Source organism: Dermacentor andersoni, chromosome 4 (assembly GCF_023375885.2).
Source record: "Dermacentor andersoni chromosome 4, qqDerAnde1_hic_scaffold, whole genome shotgun sequence".
NCBI classification, from domain to species: Eukaryota; Metazoa; Arthropoda; class Arachnida; order Ixodida; family Ixodidae; genus Dermacentor; species Dermacentor andersoni.
Window position 1 is genome coordinate 211,642,503 of NC_092817.1, and position 22,929 is coordinate 211,665,431.

Sequence of the window (22,929 nt, forward strand, 5' to 3'; positions counted from 1 at the left end):
AAAGACCAGCAATAGCGGCTCAATCTCTCAATAGTGGCAAGATCTGATCAGCGGATGAAGCGCGTCGGCTTTTATACGTCAGTCACGGAAGGTTCCAGAGTAATCGCTGGGACCCGCGTGTCTTCCAGAGAGTTCTACATTATTCGCGTTTTGAGAAAGTTGGCTGACAACAGATAGCGGATAGAACCACCGATAACTTTCGAGAAACTTCCGATACATGTAGGCGCGGCCTGCGCTGTGCGATAACACACACACGCACAGTGAAGTGGACGCACGTATGAAGCGATTTATTGATGTTTCCACAGGGGTCCGGCCTTCATCAGAATACAATGCATAGTATAGGTACAGTTTATATACCTAAACTCTAATAGCCAGGAATTTGCAAAGTATATGTCCGTCCTCGAAAATTCAGGCAAACTATAGGAAACCTTCGGCCTTATTGCTTTGAATCAGGAAAGAATGTTCCAAAAGTAGTTATGGTAAAATTAGTGATATGTCACTAGCCTTGTCACCAGACGAGCGAAATTTTCAACTTGACCCTATGCAATGCGCCAAATGGTGTCCTTTTCTTGTTTTGTGATTCTGAGCCTGGCCAGGTGGTCGCAGTAACACGAAACAGATTGTTCAGTCGAATATGATAGGGCAACCTGCCTGGTAGTACTTCAAGATTATAGACTGACTAGTAACTTGAGCAATCTAAAAGCCAACTATTTTTCTGTGCTCCTGAACCTCCGGTGTCATAACATGATTGAGAACTTTCATAAAGTCAGAGAAATTCGGGGGAACCCAAACAAATTTGACGATGCAAGCGCAGTGACATCCTGACTAGTTTACAGAGTTATAGCTATTGTTTGCCGGCCGTGGTGACTTAGCGGCTACGTAGCGCTGCCCTGCTACGCACGACGTCGCGGGATCAAATCTCGGACGTGCCTGCAGCACTTCGATGGGGGCCAAATGCACTGCTGTGCTTGTCCTGCCTCGACCTGTCCTTTCTTCTTGTTGCGCTATGCACTCTTGAACAAAAAGTTAGTAAATAGTTAGCAAATGCATGCGTGAACTAGATTCATATGTATTTTACTGCCATCTTACTATTTCTGTACTAGCCAGCGGCTAGTAAACCTAGTAAGTGCTGCACTTAATAGTCAGAAAGATTTCTTAGATTTTAATAAGTAAATACCAATCTACTGCTACCTCATGTGGGTGTAGTCTGTATTAGGCTGTGATTAGTGTACGTTTATTCAGCCATAGGCTCTGATTGTGACAGTATTCGGCAAAATTTATATAAGCTGTAGTATTACTCTGTATGTTGTACTAACAGTTACGTCAACATCGTAGCACAAATATGTGCAGGCTGTAGAAATTAGGATACAAGAATCAGGATACATTATTCATCCAAATACATAAGTGTTCAACGCTGCAACATGTGCTGCCTAAAACGACTTCTCTAAGTACTCTTGAAGTTCGTCTTCGCGTACGTGTCGCGTAGCACCCTTATCGTTCGGCATGAGCGATCTTTCAAAGAAAACCGCCATAAGCGAGGACGAGAAAGGAAGACTGTTCTTGCCTATCGTACGTTGCTTGATGGAGTTATCTAGTACTTTGTTATCCGTAGTCATTACGCCGTCATGTCCTTGGTAAGTATTACCTACACCAACAATTCTGCTTAATAGATAGCGAAAGGACGCCGTTTATCCTTTTTCATACTGGCACGTATACCTGTTTATCTTTATCGAGTGACCACGTTTCACCTCCTAACAAATGTTCGCACAGCGCAGGACGCGCCGCCTGCATGTATCGGAAGTTACTCGAAAGGTAAAGACAGCCGCCATCGCAAAGTTCCAGCAGCCCATCGACAAGAAGGCAGTGCGTAGATTCCTTAGCATGTGTGCCTACTACAGGCGTTTGTCAAGGACTTTTCACGCAAAGCTGAGCCGTTGACATATCTAACAAAATGTGATGTCGAGATCAAGTGGGAAACGCCACAGGCCGACGCATTTAAAGAATTGAAACGACGCATGCAGTCGCCGCCGGTACTTGCATATTTCGACGAAGACGCCGGTACCGAAATCCACACTGACGCCAGTAGTCTAGGCCTCGGTGCCGTCCTGGACAAAGGAAAGACGGATTTGAACGTGTGATAGCTTACGCTGGCTGGTCGCTGTCAAAAGCGGAAGGCAATTCTTCTACGACCGAAAAGGAATGCCTCGCCATCGTTTGGGCTACAGCAGAATTTCGCCTTTACCTATATGGCAGACAATTCAAAGTCGTCAGCGACCATAACGCGTTGTGTTGGCTAGCGAACTTAAAGGACCCTTCAGGACGGCTGGCGCGGTGGAGCCTCAAACTACAAGAATACGACATCACTGTAGCTTATAAGCCCGGACGAAAACAAACTGAATCCGAGTGCCTATCACGCGCCCCCATTGACCCGCCGCCGCATGATGACGAGGATGACGACGTCTTCCTTGGAATAATAAGTTCGGAAGACTTCACTGAACAGCAACGAGCAGACGCGTAGCTAAAAGGCCTCGCCGAGTATTAGGAAGGGCACACCGACGTTGTACCTAGGGCATTTAGGCGAGGATGGTCTTCCTTCTCGCTTCAAAACAATCTACTCGTAAAGAACTTCTAAGGAGTCCGCGCCAACTACCTGCTTGTTGTTCCGTCAGCGCTGCGTCCAGAAGTACTGCGCGGCGCCCTACATGATGATCCAACAGCTGGACACCTCGCATTCTCCCGGACGCTATCGAGAATACAGGAAAAGCATTACTGGCCGCACCTGACCGCCGACGTTGCCCGCTACGTCAAGACATGCCGAGACTGTCAGCGACGCAAAACACCGCCGACAAGGCCAGCGGGATTGCTACAGCCGATTGTGCCTCCTTGCCGACCATTTCAGCAGATCGGGATGGACTTGTTGGGACCCTTTCCGACGCCAACATCCGGAAATAAGTGTATCGTCGTGGCGACGGACTACCTCACCCGTTTCGCTAAAACGAAAGCTCTGCCGAAAGATAGTGAAGCCGAAGTGGCGAAATTCTTCGTCGAGAACAACCTGTTGCGACATGGCGCCCCAGAAGTCTTCATCACCGACAGGGGAACGGCCTTTACAGCAGAGGTCACGCAAGTCATTCTGCAATACAGGCAGACAAGCCACACTGGGACAACTGCCTACCACCCGCAGACGAATGGTCTTACGGAGCGCCTGAATAAGACCCTTGCCGACATGCTATCAGTGTACGTCGACGTCGAGCACAAGACCTGGGATGCCGTCCTGCCGTACGTAACCTTCGCTTACAACTCTGCAGTGCAAGAAACAACACAGATCACGTCATTTAAGCTGGTTTACGGCAGGAATCCGACGACGACTCTCGACGCCATGCTTCCGCACGTCATCGACGAAGAGAATCATGACGTTGCCACCTATCTCCAGCGCACCGAAGACGCCCGAAAGCTCGCCCGCCTGCAAATCAAGAACCAACAGAGAACCAACAGCTCATACTACAACCTTCGACGACGCTACGTAGAGTACCAGCCTGGTGACCGTGTTTGGGTTTGGACCCCAATTCGCCGACGAGGACTTAGCGAGAAGCTTTTTCGCCGCTATATCGGACCTTACAAGATCATCCAACGCATTGGAGCACTCGACTATGAGGTCGTGCCCGGCATTTCGCTATCACAGCGGCGCCGCTCAAGACCTGAAATAGTCCACGTTATGCGACTCAAGCCATTCTCCAAGCGCTATTGAACTATGGGAATTTGCGTAGCTGACCTTTGGACTTTCTTTTTTTGGACTTTGTTTCTTTTTGTTGCTTGGTTACATTTGTTTAGTAAGTGTCCTTTTGTGTTTCGCTCTGTTATGTTGGTAGCATCGGGACGATGCTATTTAAGAGGGCGGTATTGACACGTCCACCTGTTTGTCTTTATTGAGTGACCACGTTTCACCGCCTCACAAATGTTATCGCACAGCGCAGGACGCGCCTACATGTATCGGAAATTTCTCGAAAGTAATCGATGGTTCTATCCGCTGTCTGTTGTGCACCCAACCTTGTGTAATCTGGTTTCAGCACGCGATGCGAATCGTGTAGAACTTTCTGGAAGGCACGCGGGTCGCAGCGATTACACTGGAACGTTCGACGACGGACGCATAAAAGCCGACGCTCTTGACCCGCTGATCAGATTTTCGACAATTGCCTCCTGTGTTCGCCGCTATCGTTGTGCTTTAAGTATAACTTTTTTTTAAGGCACATGTTCGCCCAATAAAGATTTAGTTTCGCCGTTTACAGTTTTTCTAATCTGTTCGTCAGAGTCACTACCACGTGAGAATATTATAGTTTCTTATGCACCTACAGTACCATCGACTTAATTTCACAATGCAAGCGGCACTCGAATGAGCTCCATTGTATTGTTCGTAATTATTTTGCAGTTGCATTAGTAACTGCACTACTGAGTTCGTACTAAGTGATTTTTCCTAGCTTCAGCAGGTTCTGAAAAGTACTAGCTGTACTTTCACTACCGGCACTTCCTAAAAGGGTAGTGTTTTTTGTAACAACTATTGTGTTAGTATTTGGTTTGTGGATATCACGACATTTGAAGCATGAAATGCTTTTAGCTCCCATTGTGGGCAACCTTCATGTGACCTTGAGCAAAAAGCCGTCTTATCCGGGCACTCAAACGATAACATCGGGCAACCAGTCAAGATCGCATTACATACGCTAGTTACTTTCCAAACAAGTTACAAAAACATTGCTTCCGAGTTCTTCACAATGTTTGTTCACAATATCACTGAAGCTGCAACTTATAGCATGCTGAAGTCTCATTTGTCACTTGCAATAGCAACGTTCGAAAGGCAGATAGATACCAGGCACTATACACTTCATTGTCATCATTTCTTTTTTGGCTGAATGCTCTTTTCAACGCCAGTGGTTCGCGAGTTCCGTGGCGCCTACGGCAGCGTCCAGCGCGCAGCGAATGGCCGTTTGACCGAGACGATACTTGCAATGAGGTTTTGTCTGTGACAGCCAACTATTGCGTCCATATGGACCAGTGCACAGTATGGCGTGGGGCGGTGTGATGTGGTGGGGTGTGTCGTTATGAACATGCACTACACCCATTTTAAGATTGTGGATAGTATAATCTCCAACCAATATGCTTTTCCGGTAACCATTTCATGCTTACATCTGCTCTCCATTACGGGAGAGCCAGAATTTTTTTTAAGAGTGCGTATTCTGTATGACGATGAATTGCCAACATGCCTAAACCTATTCCCTTCTGAAATGCAAAACTGGTATCGTTCACTGTGTACACGTTAAAGAACATCAGGTGGTCAAAATTAATCGGGACACGACGCGGTGGTTTAGCGGCTGTGGTGTTGTGCTGTTATGCACGAGGTCGCTGGATCTAATCCAGCCAGGGCGGCCGCATTTCGATGGAGGCGAAATGCAAAAACGCTTGTATCCCATGTATTGGGGGCACGTTAAAGATCCTCTGGTGGTGAAAATGAATATGGAGTCTGCCTCTACGGCGTGCCTCATAATCAAATCGTGGTTTTGTCACGTAAAACCTCAGAATATAATCCAATTCAACATTAATCCGGTGTTTCCCACTATGGCGTGCTTCATAAGTAGTCGTCTTTGTTGCACGAACAGCCTCAGAATTATTTTGGGGGCGGGGGGGGGGGGGGGTTATAGCTCCACACTTGTGGAAACTATGATACAGAAGCATTCGAGCTTTCTCAAAATTTTTTATCACGCTTTGCTACCGCCTGTTTATGAAGATGTTGAAGGTGCAAAAAGAAATAAAAAGCTGTTCGTGGGTGAATGTGGCGTCTCCAAAGGGTAATCACTCGGTGCTGATGTCCTCTTGTGCAGAAGGAGACCGCCACGCTGTACTTCTACGACCGGCCTGACACGGAGGGACCAAAGCGCAGCGACTACGACTTTCTCCAGTTCTCCACCATTGACGAGGCACTCCTGCTGAAGGTGAGGTTGTGGCAACAGCAGCTTTCTGGGGAGTCTTTGCCTAACGCCGATGGATACATTACGACGTTGTGTTATGGGAACACGGACCGCTCGTCGAGCATGTATGTTACCTGGCAGGCAATGCCAGTAGGTATCATAAAGTAATGGCGCAGCCATCCGAGGCATCTTGTTGCTGAGACATTTCATCTCTTCGCGTTCATAACTGTGCGGGCGTATAGAGATGCTCCTGGGTCGAGTCGAAAGTGACCGTGTGCCTGGATGTTGTCGACAAGAGCGTTGGATAACATCCCCACTGAGACCGCCACCCTTGGCTATTCGTATGAAGCTGCAGGGAGAATACCTGAAGGACGTTTAATTAATGAGCTTGACGTCTTTAGCGCCAATTTTCCAACAGGAAAGTACTCCTAGGGACACATTTGGCGTGGAAGCGCGTTGACTTGACACTACTGCAGCCTACAATCAACATATCTCGTGAATACTGGGGTGGTATTGTTCAGCTGTCTATGGTGACGGTGACGCCAAAGTGAGTGCATAATATTTGAGGTGTTCCACACAGACGGGTGTTTTGGGGCTACTTTTGTGGACAACTATGGAAGGCGATGGTAATACCAGGGCTGTCAAATGAACTCAGCGGAAGCGTGCGAAATGTGCACGTCGTGATTGTACAGCGTACTATGGGCGTACACAAACTGATGTGCATTATTTTACGACAGTCATCAAGAGTTCAAACTATGGACAACCAGGATACGAATACTTTTACAATTTGTCGCTAATACTGTATAACGCTGCACGTTTCATTCTGTTTTTTCTTTGTTTATATGCTGTCACCCACTCCCCTCTGCAATGCCTCGGCGATTGAGGGTATCGAAAATAAGTAAATAAATAAACGTACAGCTTGACGATGATGACCTTAGGTGGCTGGTGCGACGTATGCGTAATGACACGTTCTGCCGTAGAAAAATTTTATTGACTTTCTGACATTTTAGTGAAAGGCAACTCATAAACAGCGCATCGTGCTGTCTCACACATGATGATATTTATTCTATTTTCGTGTAAAAGTAATAATTAAATTATTGTTATTTGATTTTTTCCTGTAGGGATAAACACGAATTGCACGTAAATGTGGTTGCACATAAGCTCGGGACATCCGAAATTAGTTTCGCGCGAATTGTAGTCCTGCAGTGTAATTCGTGGACTAGTCGCAAAATACTTATTCAAGCAACTAGTGAGACATAATATCTTTATATAATTACTTTATTTTCCGCATATCCCAGGGCTTGAAAGGCGAACCGTGTTACAATCCATGGTAGCTTGTAAAATAAATCGTACTGCGGATAGGACGGTAATAATTTGTGCTTCTGAATGGATGAAACCGTTAGAGCCTTTTGGATATCTTAGCCTCGTTAGAAACTTGGTGTGCAGGGTGTTTTTCTTCTGTTTTTTTTTCTCTGTCTCTTACTAGACACAGTTGTCTGTTGAACAGCTACATTCGGCCCTGAATGCGGCTTTCTTTCGCTTAAGCGTCCCCTTTTGCTTTCGATGCTCAAAACCGGTATGTTGCGAAACCATCTTGAAGAGGCTTTGCCATAACTGAGGCATAACGTGAAAGAAGCCATCTTGTCGAGGCCTTTCTTTCCTTTCCACCGTCAGTGGCTTTGTGGCTTTGTGCACAGAGACTGCTGTCGCGAAGCATGGGCGTGCGCGGCGTGGTGAGCAAGAAGCGGGACCTCTTCCTCGTGGGCCAGACGAGAGTGCACGTGGACACGGTCGAGGCTCTCGGAGACTTCGTCGAGCTCGAGGTGGGTCAGTCTGCGTTGTGCTGGCGTGTGGAAAGCCGGCAGCTTGGGAAGCTGATCTTCCAGAGGGAAAGCAATGAAAGTGCTGTGTTGCAAAATTTTTGATTGATTACCAGTCAGTGTGCTTTACACAATGAGAATACCACCAGCGTAACCAAGAGATTGCAAAACGCGATCTGCTCAATAAGAAAAATTACAGCTGAAGAAGATGACCCGAAACGCGTGCTTTCGGTTTTCTGAGATTTATCCTGTTGCTCTTCGTTTCCATCTTTCCTCCCCTCCTTCCTATCTTCCATTTCTGTGTTGCTGTCACCTACCTTCTGAAGAGTAGGTAGGCGTTGTGCCCCTTCTGGTGGCAGTTGCCAGCCTGCTGCTCGATTTTCCTTTCCTGTTAATTGTATATGTGTGTTCAAAACAAACAATAATAATAAACGTACTGCCTTAAGTTCAAAAGAATACGTTATCCTAAACAGGAAATAGCGTGTCTATCTCTGTCTTTAGCGTATGCTGCGGCGCTGTTTATTTTGATTCGCAATAACTTCGCATTCTGCTGCAATCAAAAAGCCTTCTCTTCACAAATTGTCACGATTTATTTAGATTGATTTCAGTAATTTCTAAGGCATGAGCCGCCGCGTGTCGTTCCCGCTCTTTCTTTCCTTTCTCAGAAGGTCTGCATAGAAGGGCAGTCTCCTGGTCGCTGCGGACCTGCGCGCAGATGTGAAAATCGTTTTCCATAAAAGGCATTATGCTCAAAGGGACCCGCGAGTGCAGAAAACTTTTACTTTCACGACAGAAAACTGCTGCACGAGTCTGATTCACCCTTTTGTACCGCGCTACAGTACGTTAACTGTGTTTTGAGAAATACCGAATGACAACATAAAAAGTAAGCAAAATGGCACAACACATTACTCATTCCATCAGAACGGTAAGTTGGGCCAGTTGGTTGAGATTCATGGTAAGGTTTATAACAGCGCAGCCAAGACAAGGACAACAGAAGGACAACAACGCTGTGTCGTCGTTTTATTCCTTCTGTTGTCCTTGTCTTGGGTGTGCTGTTACAAACCTTACCATGACATTACTCACTCGATGGAGCATTATGACAGAGAAGGAAAAACAACCGCGCTCATGTAACGAACTCACAAGCGCATTTGTATACGTTAGTCTCATAAGAAACCAAAATGCGTGAGGCTGCAGAAGCTACCCATGAGCAATCCAGAAAGTAAATTCTACCTGGCTAAACAGTACTGACGGCTAGGCCATGCGCCTACTCGAACTTTATAGCGAGTTGTTCGTCAAACCAGCATTCTTGTATCGTTATAGTGGGCACATCCCGTAAGCAGTGCAGTATAGCACGGCGTCTCGAGGCGCCGGCTGTCACGAGGGAAGAATGCGAGAAACTGGCACGTGACGCTCGCGCCAGGTGCTCGAAAGAGCGAGAACGAGAGAAGCGTGCCTGCGATCGTGGCCGCTGTGCTGTAAGGCTCGATTACGATTTTTTTAAGGCGCACTGCACCCACACCTAGATGTGTGGGGCGTTCGCCACTGTGCAGGAAATCGCAAGTACGTAAGAGATTGGAGTGGTAGAAAAGCCACTTTAACAAAGCGAATAGCTTTTCGGAAGCGTCGGGCCCCCAGCTTGCATTGGCAATCACCGTCGATGGTTTCTGCACCTGTACGGCATATGTGCTCTTCGCTAGGCTGCGCGTGGCCACACTTTCCCACCGTGTGGCGTTCTGCTGCTGAGCACGGGGTCGCCGATGTGATTCTCGGCGGCCGCACTCGAAGAACGCTCGTGTATGCCTAGATTTAATTTCACGCGAAACAGCCAACGACGCGTTGTCGAAAGCTTTATCGCGATAGCGTTGGGAGCCCGTGTTGCAGAAAGTCCGCATTCCGCGTCGGACGTCGTTTCGGCCAAAAAATTTTTCAAACACACCTAGCCAGGCCTTCCATGTGACGCAAGGAATTGACGGAACTAATTGATTTTCCCAAGCTAGCAAATTTTCCAAACAGGATGGCAAATGAACAATTTCATTTCAAATAAACAATTTCATTTCAAAATACGTGGAAGAATCGTAAACCAAGTCTTACACGCAGATCACAGACATGATGTAGCTCTCGGATTGTAGTTTGAATATACGAGGAAACATAATTCTGTTACCGGAGAACACAAAACCCTTTTTCAGCATTGCTACAATGCATAGACCGGAGGCGGCGTCCGCCATTTGCGCACGTCGGTGCGTAAATATCTCGGAGTTCACGGAGGAGCGTGCCCCCTTCCTGAAAGACTTCCAGATGGCGCTCGCCTTGCCGCATCGTGGCCCCTGCAAGAGGCCGCGTTTCTACCAGAAAGCCCGCCTTCGTGCACAGCTTCGGCGCGAGCGTTTCCCAGTAAACATCACGGTTACAGTTGCCGGGAAGCGTGAAAAGCAGTTAGGGATATTTGAATGCTATCGCATTCCACTCTTAAGGCGACCCTTAAGCGTCCTCCAAACTTTTAATTTGCAACTGTGCTCTTGCATTACAGATGTGATGCCTGAAGTAGTCGCTAATTGAGAAAAAGAAAACGATTTGCCAATCAGCTACATGCGCTTTATTTTCCCCACTTTTGGTGCTTCTCCAGCCCTGGCAAGCCGCCTAACTGGGGAGCACATATCAGGAGTGCGCACTCAGTATGACAGGAAAGAGGGCAAAGTCTGCTCAAATACCGTCGACGGGGGATACTTCCGCAAGTCGTGTAGCGCAATGAAACGGAAACTTGCAGACCAAGCAAGAGGGAGCGCATGCGGGAGTGCCAATGAATAGCACAACGCTTGCCATCGGACAGGTGGTGTTTGGGTAACGCTTATGTCCTCCGGTTGGCCTAATTGCATGGGTTGGCAGTGGTGATAACGAGAGGCTCGGTGGTGATGATGATGATGGGAAACTAGCTCTCTACAAAGGACACTGCTGCTGTTTCATGGATAGCATCGTTTTACATGCTTTTTACTGGTAGTTGACGTTAGGCAGTGAATTTGTTCTCGGCTGGAGCCATATTTCTTCCTTGCCTATATTTATCCTCCTGTCAGCGTATGCGAGAAACCTAGAAAATTCAAGGTTAGTCGCCTTAGCGTGTCTCGAATGGTGCATCGCCAGTCGCAGATGGCGCTGCGGCTAATCAGTTCATTTTTTCAGTCTTGCCTCCAGAATGCAGGGTATATGAGCGCATACGTTTTTTTTTGGCGCAAATCTACACTGCGAAACAAGTGGCGATCGCGCTGTTTGTGGTGACGACTTGGAGCGCCGTCACGTTGTTTCTCACTCGTAGGTGAAATTCCGTCGTCTATAGCAATAACACATGCGGCAGATGACAGCCCCAAGAATAGTAGAAATAGCATACGGTACTCCTCACTCTCATTGGAGCTTCGCCATCGGCGTTAAATGCAAAAATTGCAAAATGGGTAATGTTTGAGTTTCCGCGTAACAGAATTTTGTTTTCTCGAATTTTCAAATTAAACTCCGACGCTATCATGTCAGTATATGTTGTCTGTAAGTCGCACTTTAGGATCTTTTCAGGCATAGTTTTCTTTGAGAAATTTCACTCGCTGAGCGCTTCATGGACGGCCTGCGTGCTTGCGTATGCGTGGTTCGGAATGATTTTTGCCGGAAGGATGGTCGACGCTGGATTTTCTGCGACACGGGGTCCTTAACACTGTCGCGTTAAAAGCAACGTATTTAGACAGGAGATCCTGAGCTAAAGCTTGCTCTCGTTACAGAGAAAAATATTTAGCCATGACGCCGTGTTGAGCGTGCGTAGATCCCTGCTAAACTTGGCCTGACTGCTGTAATGCAATGATTCTCCATCATACTTCGTCATCCACCGCTCGCGACCAGCCAATCCTAGTGACGAAGTATGTAAATAACGGCTTGGACCATTGATGATCCCAGCCCTATTTTGTTCCCACTAACGGCAGAGAGAAAGGAAAGTAATTCTGGGTTTCACGCGCCAGAACCATGATCTGGTTGTGAATGAGGCCGTGGGACTCCGGAATAATTCTTACAGCGAAGCTGTATACCCTCCAGCAGTGGTCGATGTCCGTCCGTCTACGATTCCCGTCGACACGAAAATGTCATCTCCAGTTCCTTGCGATTGCTCAGTAGCTGTCAATCTAATGTAGGTATGATGGAAAAATATACACTAAAGTTGGCCGCTAGCACGACTCCATCATGCGCAGAGTTTCATTCCCGTCTGCTGTGAATACATGGCCCTCTACGGAAAGAGTATGATTACAGAAAAAGGCTGTAACTATTGTTTCGTCTAAACTATCCCGATACAAATTACACTGAAATTGGCTGTTAAGAGGGCTGTAACATCACACCTAGTTTCGTCTACTTTTTATGATTACGTCGTTCACAGGGAAGTTGTAAATACTGTGGAATTTCCGTCTGCTGTCAATACATGGGCTTCTGCGGGAGTGAAACGGACAGACGCATGTTTTTCCGCTAGAATAAAACTCTAGTCCTTCCAAGTTTCATTCGGCTAATTAACTAGGAAGTGTGCTCAATCGCAAATTACAAAGTGCTTTGTTTAGGCAACTCCTTTGACTGCGCCCCGATCAACGCATGTCGTCGCCTACGTCGAGGCTCGGTTTAACTGCCACCCGTGTCCTGTGCACACTGTCACCACCAGTGGGCGTTGTGTGCGGTAGCTGCGTCATAGTCGGCTAGACGGCTTTATCGGCAGTGTCCACCTCGCTCTTGTATGGGTCGGACGCGTGTTGAGCGCAATACATAGATGGGTCCATTGAGGTAAACACGCCGCAGCTTCGCTGCTCATCCTTCTTCACAGAATGGAAGGGCTGATAATTTTTTTTGACCACCTGGTATTCTTTAACGTGGACCTAAACACGGGTGGTTTCGCATTTCGTCCGCATCAAGATGTGGCTGGCAGAAAGCAAATACACGGCCTCTACACGGCGAACCCATAACTTGCGTATAATGTTATTTGCTATGGTTTGGAATTTGTTGAGTAACTTGAGATTCTATTGTTCTTTTTTACATATTTAGTGGATTCAGTACGACCTTAACGACTTGTGCCTATCTGCTCTGATAGTAAGATAAACTTCCACCGACTAGCCTAACTTGTCGCTCTACTGATATTTTGGGGCGTATGTTTTATTTGGCAATTGAGATAAAAATAACAGTGCCGATAATCGGAAACTTCTTGTAAGTGAAAGCTCAGGTTAACATTTTCGTAACTCCCCAGGAAAAGTCAATTACCATGGATATGTAAACTGTCTTTCCGGGAAATTTAAAGCAGATGAAATTGTTGTAATATACATAGCCCTGATATAATAGAAATAACCTGTTTATAGGATTTCTGTGAAACTCAAGGCAACGATGTACTTATTTGACACAAGCTTTCAACTCATGTTTGACCGCTGTGCACGATTTAACAAGCGCACTTTCCTTAATTGTGATATCTGTATGCGTGAAGAGCTACGCCGCTGTAAACTTCTAGCTTTTTATTGCGATAGCAATTATATCGACGCTCCAAGGGCATTTCTGCCGTCGGCGTCGCGGTCGCCGTGAGGTTGCATATAAAGTCCAATGGCGATAGTACCATAGCCGCGCACCCAGCCTGTATGTGGGAGAGCAGCCGACGATCGCAGGCTCAATCTCGCCCGCGCGAAAGGGACGCAAAGGGAGAGGATGGGCGCCGTCTTTCGTCGCGCGCGAGGAACCCAGCGTTGCGAGGTATCGGGCGGAGTGGGGTGGGGTTCCACATTGGCTGCAACTGCGCATGTGGCGACTGCGCGCGGTTTCGCGGCGGTATCTTGAGAGCGATCTGCGTTGGGGGCAGAGTCACGGCTACGTCAGCTGGTGCCTGAGCCTGAGAAAACGGCAACTTTACGGCAACTTTACGGCAACTGCGTCACCAGCGCCAATTTTTCCCCTGGTGCTTGGTGGGCCAAACTTCCCAGAGAAATAACGAAGAAAAAATCAAACATGCTGCCATGGCAACGGTTTTGTTGATGCGTGAGGGGGAAACTCTATCCCGCTTCTCGTCTGCTGTGCGCTCGACGAGCACGGGTCTTTCCCTGCAGGCCCCAGGAGAAACCGACGCCTCTCGCATTTATATTTACAGCTTGTGTTCCGCTGTCAGATATTGCTTTCAACACCCTTCGGCTTCTAATCTTTTTGTCATACAACATGTGTGCAGCGCACCTCTCTGAAAACTTTTTCTGTTCGAGATGCGCGAGCCAGCACGCCATGGCGCGCGGCTATATTGTCTCGCCAGAACATAAGTAGGCAGAAAAGTGGTTTGTTTACTGCTTTCAATAACAACCTTTCGCATTCATACATAACGTAATAATGTGGAGATGAGTATCTCATTATTCGGTATAAATGGACGTATTCTGTACTACGATCATGCATACATAAGACCGCTTCCTACAATTTCTCAAAATTTGTGCGATGACCGTTTTGCAAACATGGATACAGAGGCCATGTTTGTTTGCGGTGCACAAGTCTACCGAAAGAGAGAGAAACAACTTCATTTAGTTGCCTGCAGAACGACACCATGATAAACCTGTTTACTTAAAGGCGAGAACTTCTCTGGACGTGTGTGTTCGTAACCGCCTACATGCCACCCACACGAGGGGCCAAAGAGCGCTGGGAGAAGGAAAAGCGGGCGAACAAATAAGTTGCTTGAAAGCAAAGACAAAACTAAGTAAATTACTGTGTCGCACGGCTTGTCCTTACAAGCACCATCAAGTGCCTATTCTCGCTAAAGCTAACTATAGGCTGTGGTATTGCCCTAGTGAGCTCGAGGTCGGGGATTCGATCCTGGCCGCGGCGGCCGGATTTTGATGGAGGCGAAATGCAAAAGAACGCTCGGACAATTAGATTAACGTGCAGATGAGAAAGCCCCAGGGGGCCAAAATGAACCTGGAATCACCCACTACGGAATGCCTCAATGATAGCGTGGTTTTGGCACCTCAAAACAAAAGTATTTAAACATTTTTCGAACTACGTTGAATACTGTAGGTCCTATACCTAATTCATGAAATGAACGTCAAGCGTTGGTCTTTTTGTTATCATTGCTTCAAGAGCCTTGCGTATAGTTGACAAGCTCTAAAAATGTTCATCTATCACCTTTTCTAAATATACAAGGTCGTACTTCATAGCAATTCTTAGCACATTGTGATGTACGTTGTAGTGCCTCAGATCTCTGTTCGGTCACCGACAGGTTGTGCTGGAAGAGAAGCAGACGACAGATGAAGGTCAGGCCATTGCCAAGGGGCTTTGCAAGGAACTGGGCATAGACACCAGTGGCCTCATCTCTGGCTCGTACATCGACATGCTGCCTCAACAGACCCTCTGGGAATAAAATTTACCTTGCAATCAGCCACTGCCCTTTGTATAAGCTTACAACTTTTCTGGTTTAACGGCACCAAATCATAAGCGGGTAAATATGGAATAGCGCTTTGTAGTGAAATTTCTGTACACTTTGATGCCCAGCCCGTCCAAGCGTGGCAGGGCAATAGCGTGAGCGCAGCTAGACATCTGTGCGCTTGTGCATAGCCGGCACACTAAGAATAATTCTTGCGGACACAATCTCAGACCGAAACGGAACACCAGGATACACTTCAATGATCAGCTTCAGTAAAGCTCGTGACAGGGGCTAGTTGACGTGATTCATGGCTGAGTGCGCTCCCAAGTTTCTCTGCGCACTGTGTGACATGCATGCATGAGCCGCGCTTCCATGGCGCGAAAGTCATCACATGCTCGAAGGACAAAACAGTAAGGGAAATTAATGATGTATTTCAAAGTGGATGTCAATGGTGGATGTGTGAGCATGCCTTAGATTGCTCTATGAAAAAAATTGAGAAATGTCAATCCACAAAAAAAAAGAACCTGAAAGATGCATGTGACTTGAGCATGTTGATGTTACTTGAACTGTGTCGATCTACTGTTTACTTATTTTGGATCTCGTTCCTGTCATCTCCAAACCAGTTGCCAGTTCGCGCATCACCTTGTCTGTCTTCTTGTGTCTTCTTTTAGCAGTCGTTCGTCAAAACTTGGCAACGCACTGAGCCATGAAGATCAGCTTAAACACAGCGAACTGCACACATGACGGGACAAGTGAAAGATCAGGACAGATGCACTGTTCTGCATTGAGTTTTTATGTACTCACTTTACTAGAAGGAACACCACTGATGCGATTAGCTTTCTCGGGATACTTCACGCACTTTACAGTGTCTGTATATCTATCTATACAGCTGAACCACGATTTTGCAAATTTCTATTTCACGAAGAAATTCAAGTTCACCAAATGTTGATCGTGAGCACGTGAATATGGCAGATATTTGTTTTGGACGCGTTCAGTGGCCTCATTTACTGGGATGTAGGCGCCTCTATTGCCTCGAATTTCTAGAAAATCGTTCTCTGAACGCAGAAGGCAATAAGAATTCACGTGCATGCTGTATCACTGCGAATGATTTGGCTTGTAACGTAATATTTTTGTTGTGCTACAAAACGATTCAAAGCCCTAAAAACGAAGATTACGCATATACGCGTACACTACCCATTCATCCCCATGCTGGCTAAACCGCTATGCTGACAACTCCCGTAGACGCTAGCGCCGCAGTTCGCTGTCGTTATTATTGTAGGGAACTGTGCTGTCCTGTCCACTTGTTGCGTAGTCTTTTCAGTCGGCCATGTTGAGCTTCAGGCTCAGTCGGCAAGGCCGCGCCGTTGGCATGCGGCCATAGATTAACCCCATCCTGTTTGTACTGCAGGCCCTATCGTTGTACAGTGGCTGTACACGGGATGGAAGAGCTGTTGAGGATCATCGGTCCAACCTGACCACTGCAAGCATCGTTTGAGGCTTTTCGGCTTAGAACCCAATTGAGGAATTCCACGAACATTAAAGCTACGGCTTATTTTCGAGTTCCATCACGGTATCGCTGGCAGCCATATCATCAACGACAGTGAATGCTTTGTGTCACGCCTCCTGCTTTGACTCCATCATTGGACAAAGGATCAGGGTTAGCATGGGGCCACAGAGTAACATGCTCTTGTTTGTACTGAAGTTCCTTTCGTTGTACAGAGGCTGTTCAGGGGATGGAAAGGCTTTTGAGCATTATTGGTCCAACCTGACCACTGCAAGCATCATTTGAGGCTTTTCTACTCATGACTAATTGCGGAATCCCAGGAACATTAATGCTGCGACTGATTTTTGAGTTTAATCGCGGTGTCGCTGGCAGCCATATCGCCAAGGACAGTGAATTATTTATACCATGCCTCCGGCTTTCACTGCGTTATTGGACAAGGCCACAGCGTTGGCATACCGCCACAGAGTAACCCGCTCCTGTTTGTACTGCAGCTCCTTTCGTTGTACAGTGGCTGTGCACAGGATAGCGGTTATTGAGCATCATCGGTCCAACTTGACCCACGAAAGCATCGTTTGAGACTTTTCTGCTCAGAACCTAATTGCAAAATCCCAGGAACTTTAATTCTGCGGCTTAATTTCGAGCTTCATGGCGGTGTCGCCGGCAGCGATGTCGTCAACGACAGTGAATGCTTGGTGCCACGCCTCTTGGTTTCACTCCGTCACTGGACAAGGCAACAGCGTTGGCCTCCTTTTGAAAATGGTTATGTCCTTTATGTTTACTGTGTGTTTCCTGGAGTTCACATGAGGAAACGTCCTTTATGTTTCCTCCATGTTGAAATTTGGCTACTGCTTTTATGTTTCCTTCGTGTGTCCCGTCTTTAGGCATCCTTTATGTGGCCCCAGTGATTAAATCCTGTATTTTATGTAGACATGCATAGATGAAGAGTTCTCTGTACCCATTTTATATTTATGCACTTATTCTGAGTTTTAAAGTTTTGCATTGGTTTTAATTGTAAGGTTACTCTTCCCTACATGATGCAGCATACGGATTGGAACACTGCTATGGCACAGAAATTCATGCCAATTATTCTAAAGTTACAAACTAATTGGCCTTCATAGAATACTTCAGTATGACACTTCGAGTACCATTTACGTTCCTCACTGCAGTGCTGCTGTTGTTATAGTTATGTCTTTCTTACTAATATAAAATGTAATGTTTAGATGGAAAGTTCAGGTTGTACTAGTGCGTACACTTTTAAAAGAAAATTTTGACCATACATTATAAAGATTTGTCTGAAATTACGAGTAGTTTATTGGACCCTCTGCATGTTACTTCAATTTGCCACGTCTGCTCACAGCAGACCTCTGGAATGCGGTGCTTGAATGAAAGCTCAGAGGGCAGCTGAAAAATAAAACAAAAGCCAATTTTTTTTTCACTTATTCAAAAATATTCATATAAGCAAGAACAGCTTGGGCTGTATGCACACAGCTGAGAAACTTGCAGCAGTCAAAAATAGCTCATAGGAACATCACGGCAACACAGAAGCTTTTAACTAATTGTTTGAAACAGACTGCGCTGTTACCTGCAAGTCCACTCTGCTATGAAACTGCTCACAAATTATCTTAATCATTATTGTTGCAGCTGCTAAGCAGTACATGAACTTTAGGAGTAGGCAGCTGGCCAATAAACCTTTGTGTGCTACTTCAAGTATCGAGGTTCCCAAAGTTGAGGCCCTCACTATGCCATGAGCAAAAACTTGCAAGTATTTCCCAGGAAAGCTTGCTAATATCGCAGGCCTCCCATCGTGCAACACTACTGTCTATGCCATAAGGTGCTGTGGTTAAAAGTTAGTCGCGCACACATTCTAATACCAAATTGAAAGGCGTTACAATATTCTGTGCATTTTTCACATTTTCACAATGTTTTTGTAGTTCTTACACATCTTCAATGTCAGTGGCAGGTTGCAGGTGCGCATTCTGCTGAACCTTTAGCACAACAATTTACTACCTTCAGCATGCCACAGAAGGTGGGAGGCAAACATGCTGTGTATGTGTACCTACAGCAAACTGAATGGTAGCAGCATCTGCTTCACAAGCATGAAAAGGTGTTATTCGCGTGGCGAGTTGTTTAGGCTTTATCAAAATTGGACACACAATCAATAAACTTCATGTGAATACATTATTGCAATCTTATGCTTTCTAAACAGAAAAATGACGTGTTAACTGGTGTTTAATCTAAGACGAACTGCATTATACTTCATCACGTGCTTGTCATAGAGCAAAATGTGGGAGACTATCGACGTTTGTATTAAGCAATTACCTTCCATCAATGCTGCATCCTTTAAATGTTTTCAGTTGCGTTGATATCCTGCAACTGCATGCTGCTTTAGATTCAGTGGTGGTGTGTAACAGGCGGGCGTGATGCTGGCACGTAAGGGATGCGGGTTGGCTTAGTATGTAATCAATGCTTTGCAAACTTCCAATGCCAGCGATTAGCATGCTCTAGTATCTGCATTGCAAGTGCAGGCACTGGAAGCTTAGATGTCATTGTTTCTACCTTAATCTGATAACACCACAGCGGTGCAAGCGAAAAGCGTTACCATGCCATACCAGCATTGGTGTGCTTTCCCTAGTGTGCTACATACTGCCAGCCCATATGCCTTAGCATGCCTGACAATATTCTTGTGTATATCGTGTGTTGCTAATAAGCACAATGGCATGATTGCCTAGCCCAGTATGCAAGTTTGTATCCATAAGAATCCGGCCAAAAGCTCAACAAATCAGAAAGCAGTCCAAGAGAAACTATTATACAGGATGCCAGTCAAAGGATCGCATTGTGCAGTGCAGAACATGCCATGAGCTCTCATTTCATCTCCAACCCACCACAATCAAAACCAGCACAAGTTGAACCCCAAACTGCCAAGTCACATGTGAAACCATCATGAAAAGAAACAACCACTGTGTTCATGCTTTCAGCTGAGTCTGGGACATCTAGTTGGCCTTGAAGGTGCCACCATTGCAGCAACAGTCAAGAATGCATTGGAATTAACCAGACATAGTAAGACAGATTGGACCGCCTACTTTAAACAGACAGAAGTCTGTCACTATAAGAATAGTGCTTAAAAAGCAAGATGTTTGTTGCACACACAATTGTGTTGAAAAAGCTAGGGCTTGAAGGCCAGAAATTTAGTTATGTATGGATCTTGAGACACTCCGCACTGTTATACAACTTTTGTGTGACAGCATTACTTAGGAGACTTTCTCCCTAAACCATGTTTTTAGGTGGTTAAAACCTTTTCGTACAACCACCGAGAGCGCATTATTCACAGTAGAAAACCTCAATTCAGTGAGAGTGCAACAAATAATTACAATATATGAAAAAGTGGCTGTGTCAATATTGCCCGAAGTGCAGTGTGGCCCGAGCGTGAAGCAAGCCTCCTTGTAACATATCGAAAATCTGAGGTGGTGAGCATATGGTACCACAAACCACAGATGCATGCATAAGTTCTAGGCAGTACTCCGCATTGTTTGTATGTCACGGGAAGCTTGCGTATTAGGCAGTTGATAAGTAATAAAAAAGAGAAGGTAAAAATATTCTCCACATTTGAGATAAATGACGGCATATGACAAGCATTGTCTTATCAACTGAACAAGTGCAGCGAAACGGAGAAAAAAATGCAATGTAACAGAGAATGCTCTGCTTTCAGTTGTGCTGCTATGGTGGGCTTGCAACTACTCTACTGAGCTGACTTTTATAATTCAGCAGCATTCTATACCACATTATCACCAACAGTAATTTATGTGACATATAAAGGAGACCCGCTTCCACCCTGAAGCCCACGAGCTTTTGGGGCACATATTGAACTTGCCACTTTAAAAGGTTAATGGCTTGTTGTTTGCATGAAAAATTGAGCTCTCATACTGTGACTAGGAATTAGGCAGCTACCTAATAAAGCAGCAAATTTTATTGTCTTCATGCTGGTATTTTTTTAATGAATTATGGTATGCAATACATAATTGTGACCGAGAAAAGGGAAGAATTTAGGTGTGCAGGTATTAGTGCGAGAAGTGACTACATAATAATTCAGGTAACCAAAGCCTTCTAGGGTGGTTGCTTGGGCTAGTTGGTAATTCATGATCAAAAATAACGTACAGCGCAAAGGACAATGACAGCGATAGACGACATACACAGCGCTGTGTATGGCGCATGTCGCTGCGTATGTTCAGTGACTTGCTGTTAGAACACCCAATGTGACTGTCTGACATTTTCTGCGCATGCCCTTTCTTGTATATATACGCACGATGTGGCAACGCAATAAAATATTGTTGACAGCGCTGTGTATGTCGTCTATCGCTGTCCTTGTCCTTTGCGCTGTCCGTTATTTTTGATCAAAGCGTTCTGTTTCTCTCGGGTGGATGATAGACACCCTCGTGCTCCTCAATGTTCCTAAAAAAGCAATCTGGCTCGAATAATATACAGTCTGTATAGAGTATATATACAGTCACTCCAGCGCTGTTTATATTTATCTCAGAACCTAATTTAGTTACATTGCTTCAACTCAGGGCTCCCCAGATAAGTAAAAGATATTGTGCAAGTGATCTGCTACTAGAAATCGTGGAAATCGCACACACAGTTGAATGATTCTATATTACACAAGCATATCCTACAACTCACAGTGCAGCGACAGTTTTTTACGCACCTTGTAAAAGCATGCAGGTCAAGTGCATCATTGCGCGATCCAGCATGTAGCAGTGCAGCAGGTTCCTACAGGTTGTAGGCTTGACTGCAGAATCCGCATAACCTTCAACAGTAAGAAAGGTTTAAGTTATTGCGATGTGAGGCTCAATTGTGTTATTTACACTGTCATGTGGAATTGAAAGAAAGGGACTCGCACATCAATCTGTGCCTGTTTGTACAGATGTCTCGTAGTTATATCTAAAGTGGTTTCACTGTTATGTTGTGAAATTCAGGCGGGAATAAAACCAGCAGCAAACATAAGACTATTTGGGAAATTATAACCAAAACCTAAATATGTAGTGAATCAAAAGAATCGATTATGCACAGTCTAAAACCTAGGCCGCGATTTTGTAGCGATGCCCTTTCCGATGCTACTCCTTTTTCTGAGTGGTCTGGCTGACACTCCGCCACCTTTATTTACTAGAACCGGCAGCTGTGGATAGTGGGCTATAAGAGAGGCAAACATCGAGTGCAAAGCATCGCAACAAAATCGCAGCCCTATTTACGCAGTGCTACAACCCACATACTTTGACAACAATCGCATGAGCTGACATCGTGTTCTTCAGATGAAAATAATAATGAAAAGAGCGTCTGATTCACGTGCCTCGATTAAAAAGAAATTTTGCTGTTGTAATATCGCTCTATATTTGCCGTGCAATATAGAAGCCAAATATGCGAGCACGTCGAAGAACAGAAACAATGCAGACAGGTTCTCGCGAAGTTGGACTTCTAACTGAACTGTATCAATAAAATAATCTTAAGACCAGCTAATATCTGCTCAAGTGTCAAACACCGCAGTCGCGTGCCAACTCGCGATGCACATGACACATCGAAATGCATTACACACGGAACTTGCGGAAATGCATATCCATGGAAAAATTTCTTGCCGGAAAACTACCGGGAAAACAAAATTTCAGCGTTTACGTAAATATTTGCCCATTAAATTCCAACAATCAGCGGTGGTAGCACATCACTACAGAAAGCAAGTAAGCGGTAAGAAATAATACATTTCACGGAAACTCCCATCGTGAAATTGTTTGCTAAATGTGAACAGCAACATGGGCAACATACGCTCCGAAAGTGTTCTGTTGTCGTTGCACAAAGCTTAGTACATGAACCATAAGCTGCGAGAATGCGCGCAAGCGTCAGACCTGCTTACCTTCAGGATGTGGTCAGCAAACGCTCTTACTCTCGCGGGCACCATGCGACGACGCTCTTTCCGGCGCGAACACTGTCGAATTGACGATGAACACCAGCGCACGAAAGCACAACTTACAACAAATTCTTCCACGCACCATAATTCGAAGCCACAGTACCAGGTATTTCACAAGAGAACGCGGACAGGCGAGAACAAAGGCAGCTCGAACGGGCCCTGTAGTACACGTAAGACACTTGCATATCACAGAGAAAAGACGGGGAATGCGGGAGATGGAAATTCAAGAGGATGAGCAGAACGTGAACAAGGTGAATGCAGGAGCCAACGTTTCCACAAGTGGACTTGTCTTCTTCAAAGCGACGTGTGCTTTCCTCGCCACA

The 22,929-nt window shown here is 45.8% G+C and overlaps 1 protein-coding gene across 2 annotated transcripts in view; it reads left to right on the forward strand.

Annotated features, from left to right (window-relative positions):
* LOC126538482 (adenylate cyclase CyaB) overlaps positions 1–15,167 on the forward strand; it is a 75,081-nt gene extending 59,914 nt beyond the window's left edge. For both annotated transcript variants that reach the window (XM_050185325.3, XM_072288021.1), the window contains exons 3-5: positions 5,871–5,981; positions 7,655–7,780; positions 15,009–15,167. In XM_050185325.3, coding sequence (XP_050041282.2) covers positions 5,871–5,981; positions 7,655–7,780; positions 15,009–15,149 — 378 coding nt within the window. In that variant the 3' untranslated portion in view covers positions 15,150–15,167. The remainder of the gene's footprint in view (positions 1–5,870; positions 5,982–7,654; positions 7,781–15,008) is intronic.
* Positions 15,168–22,929: the final 7,762 nt, after the last annotated feature.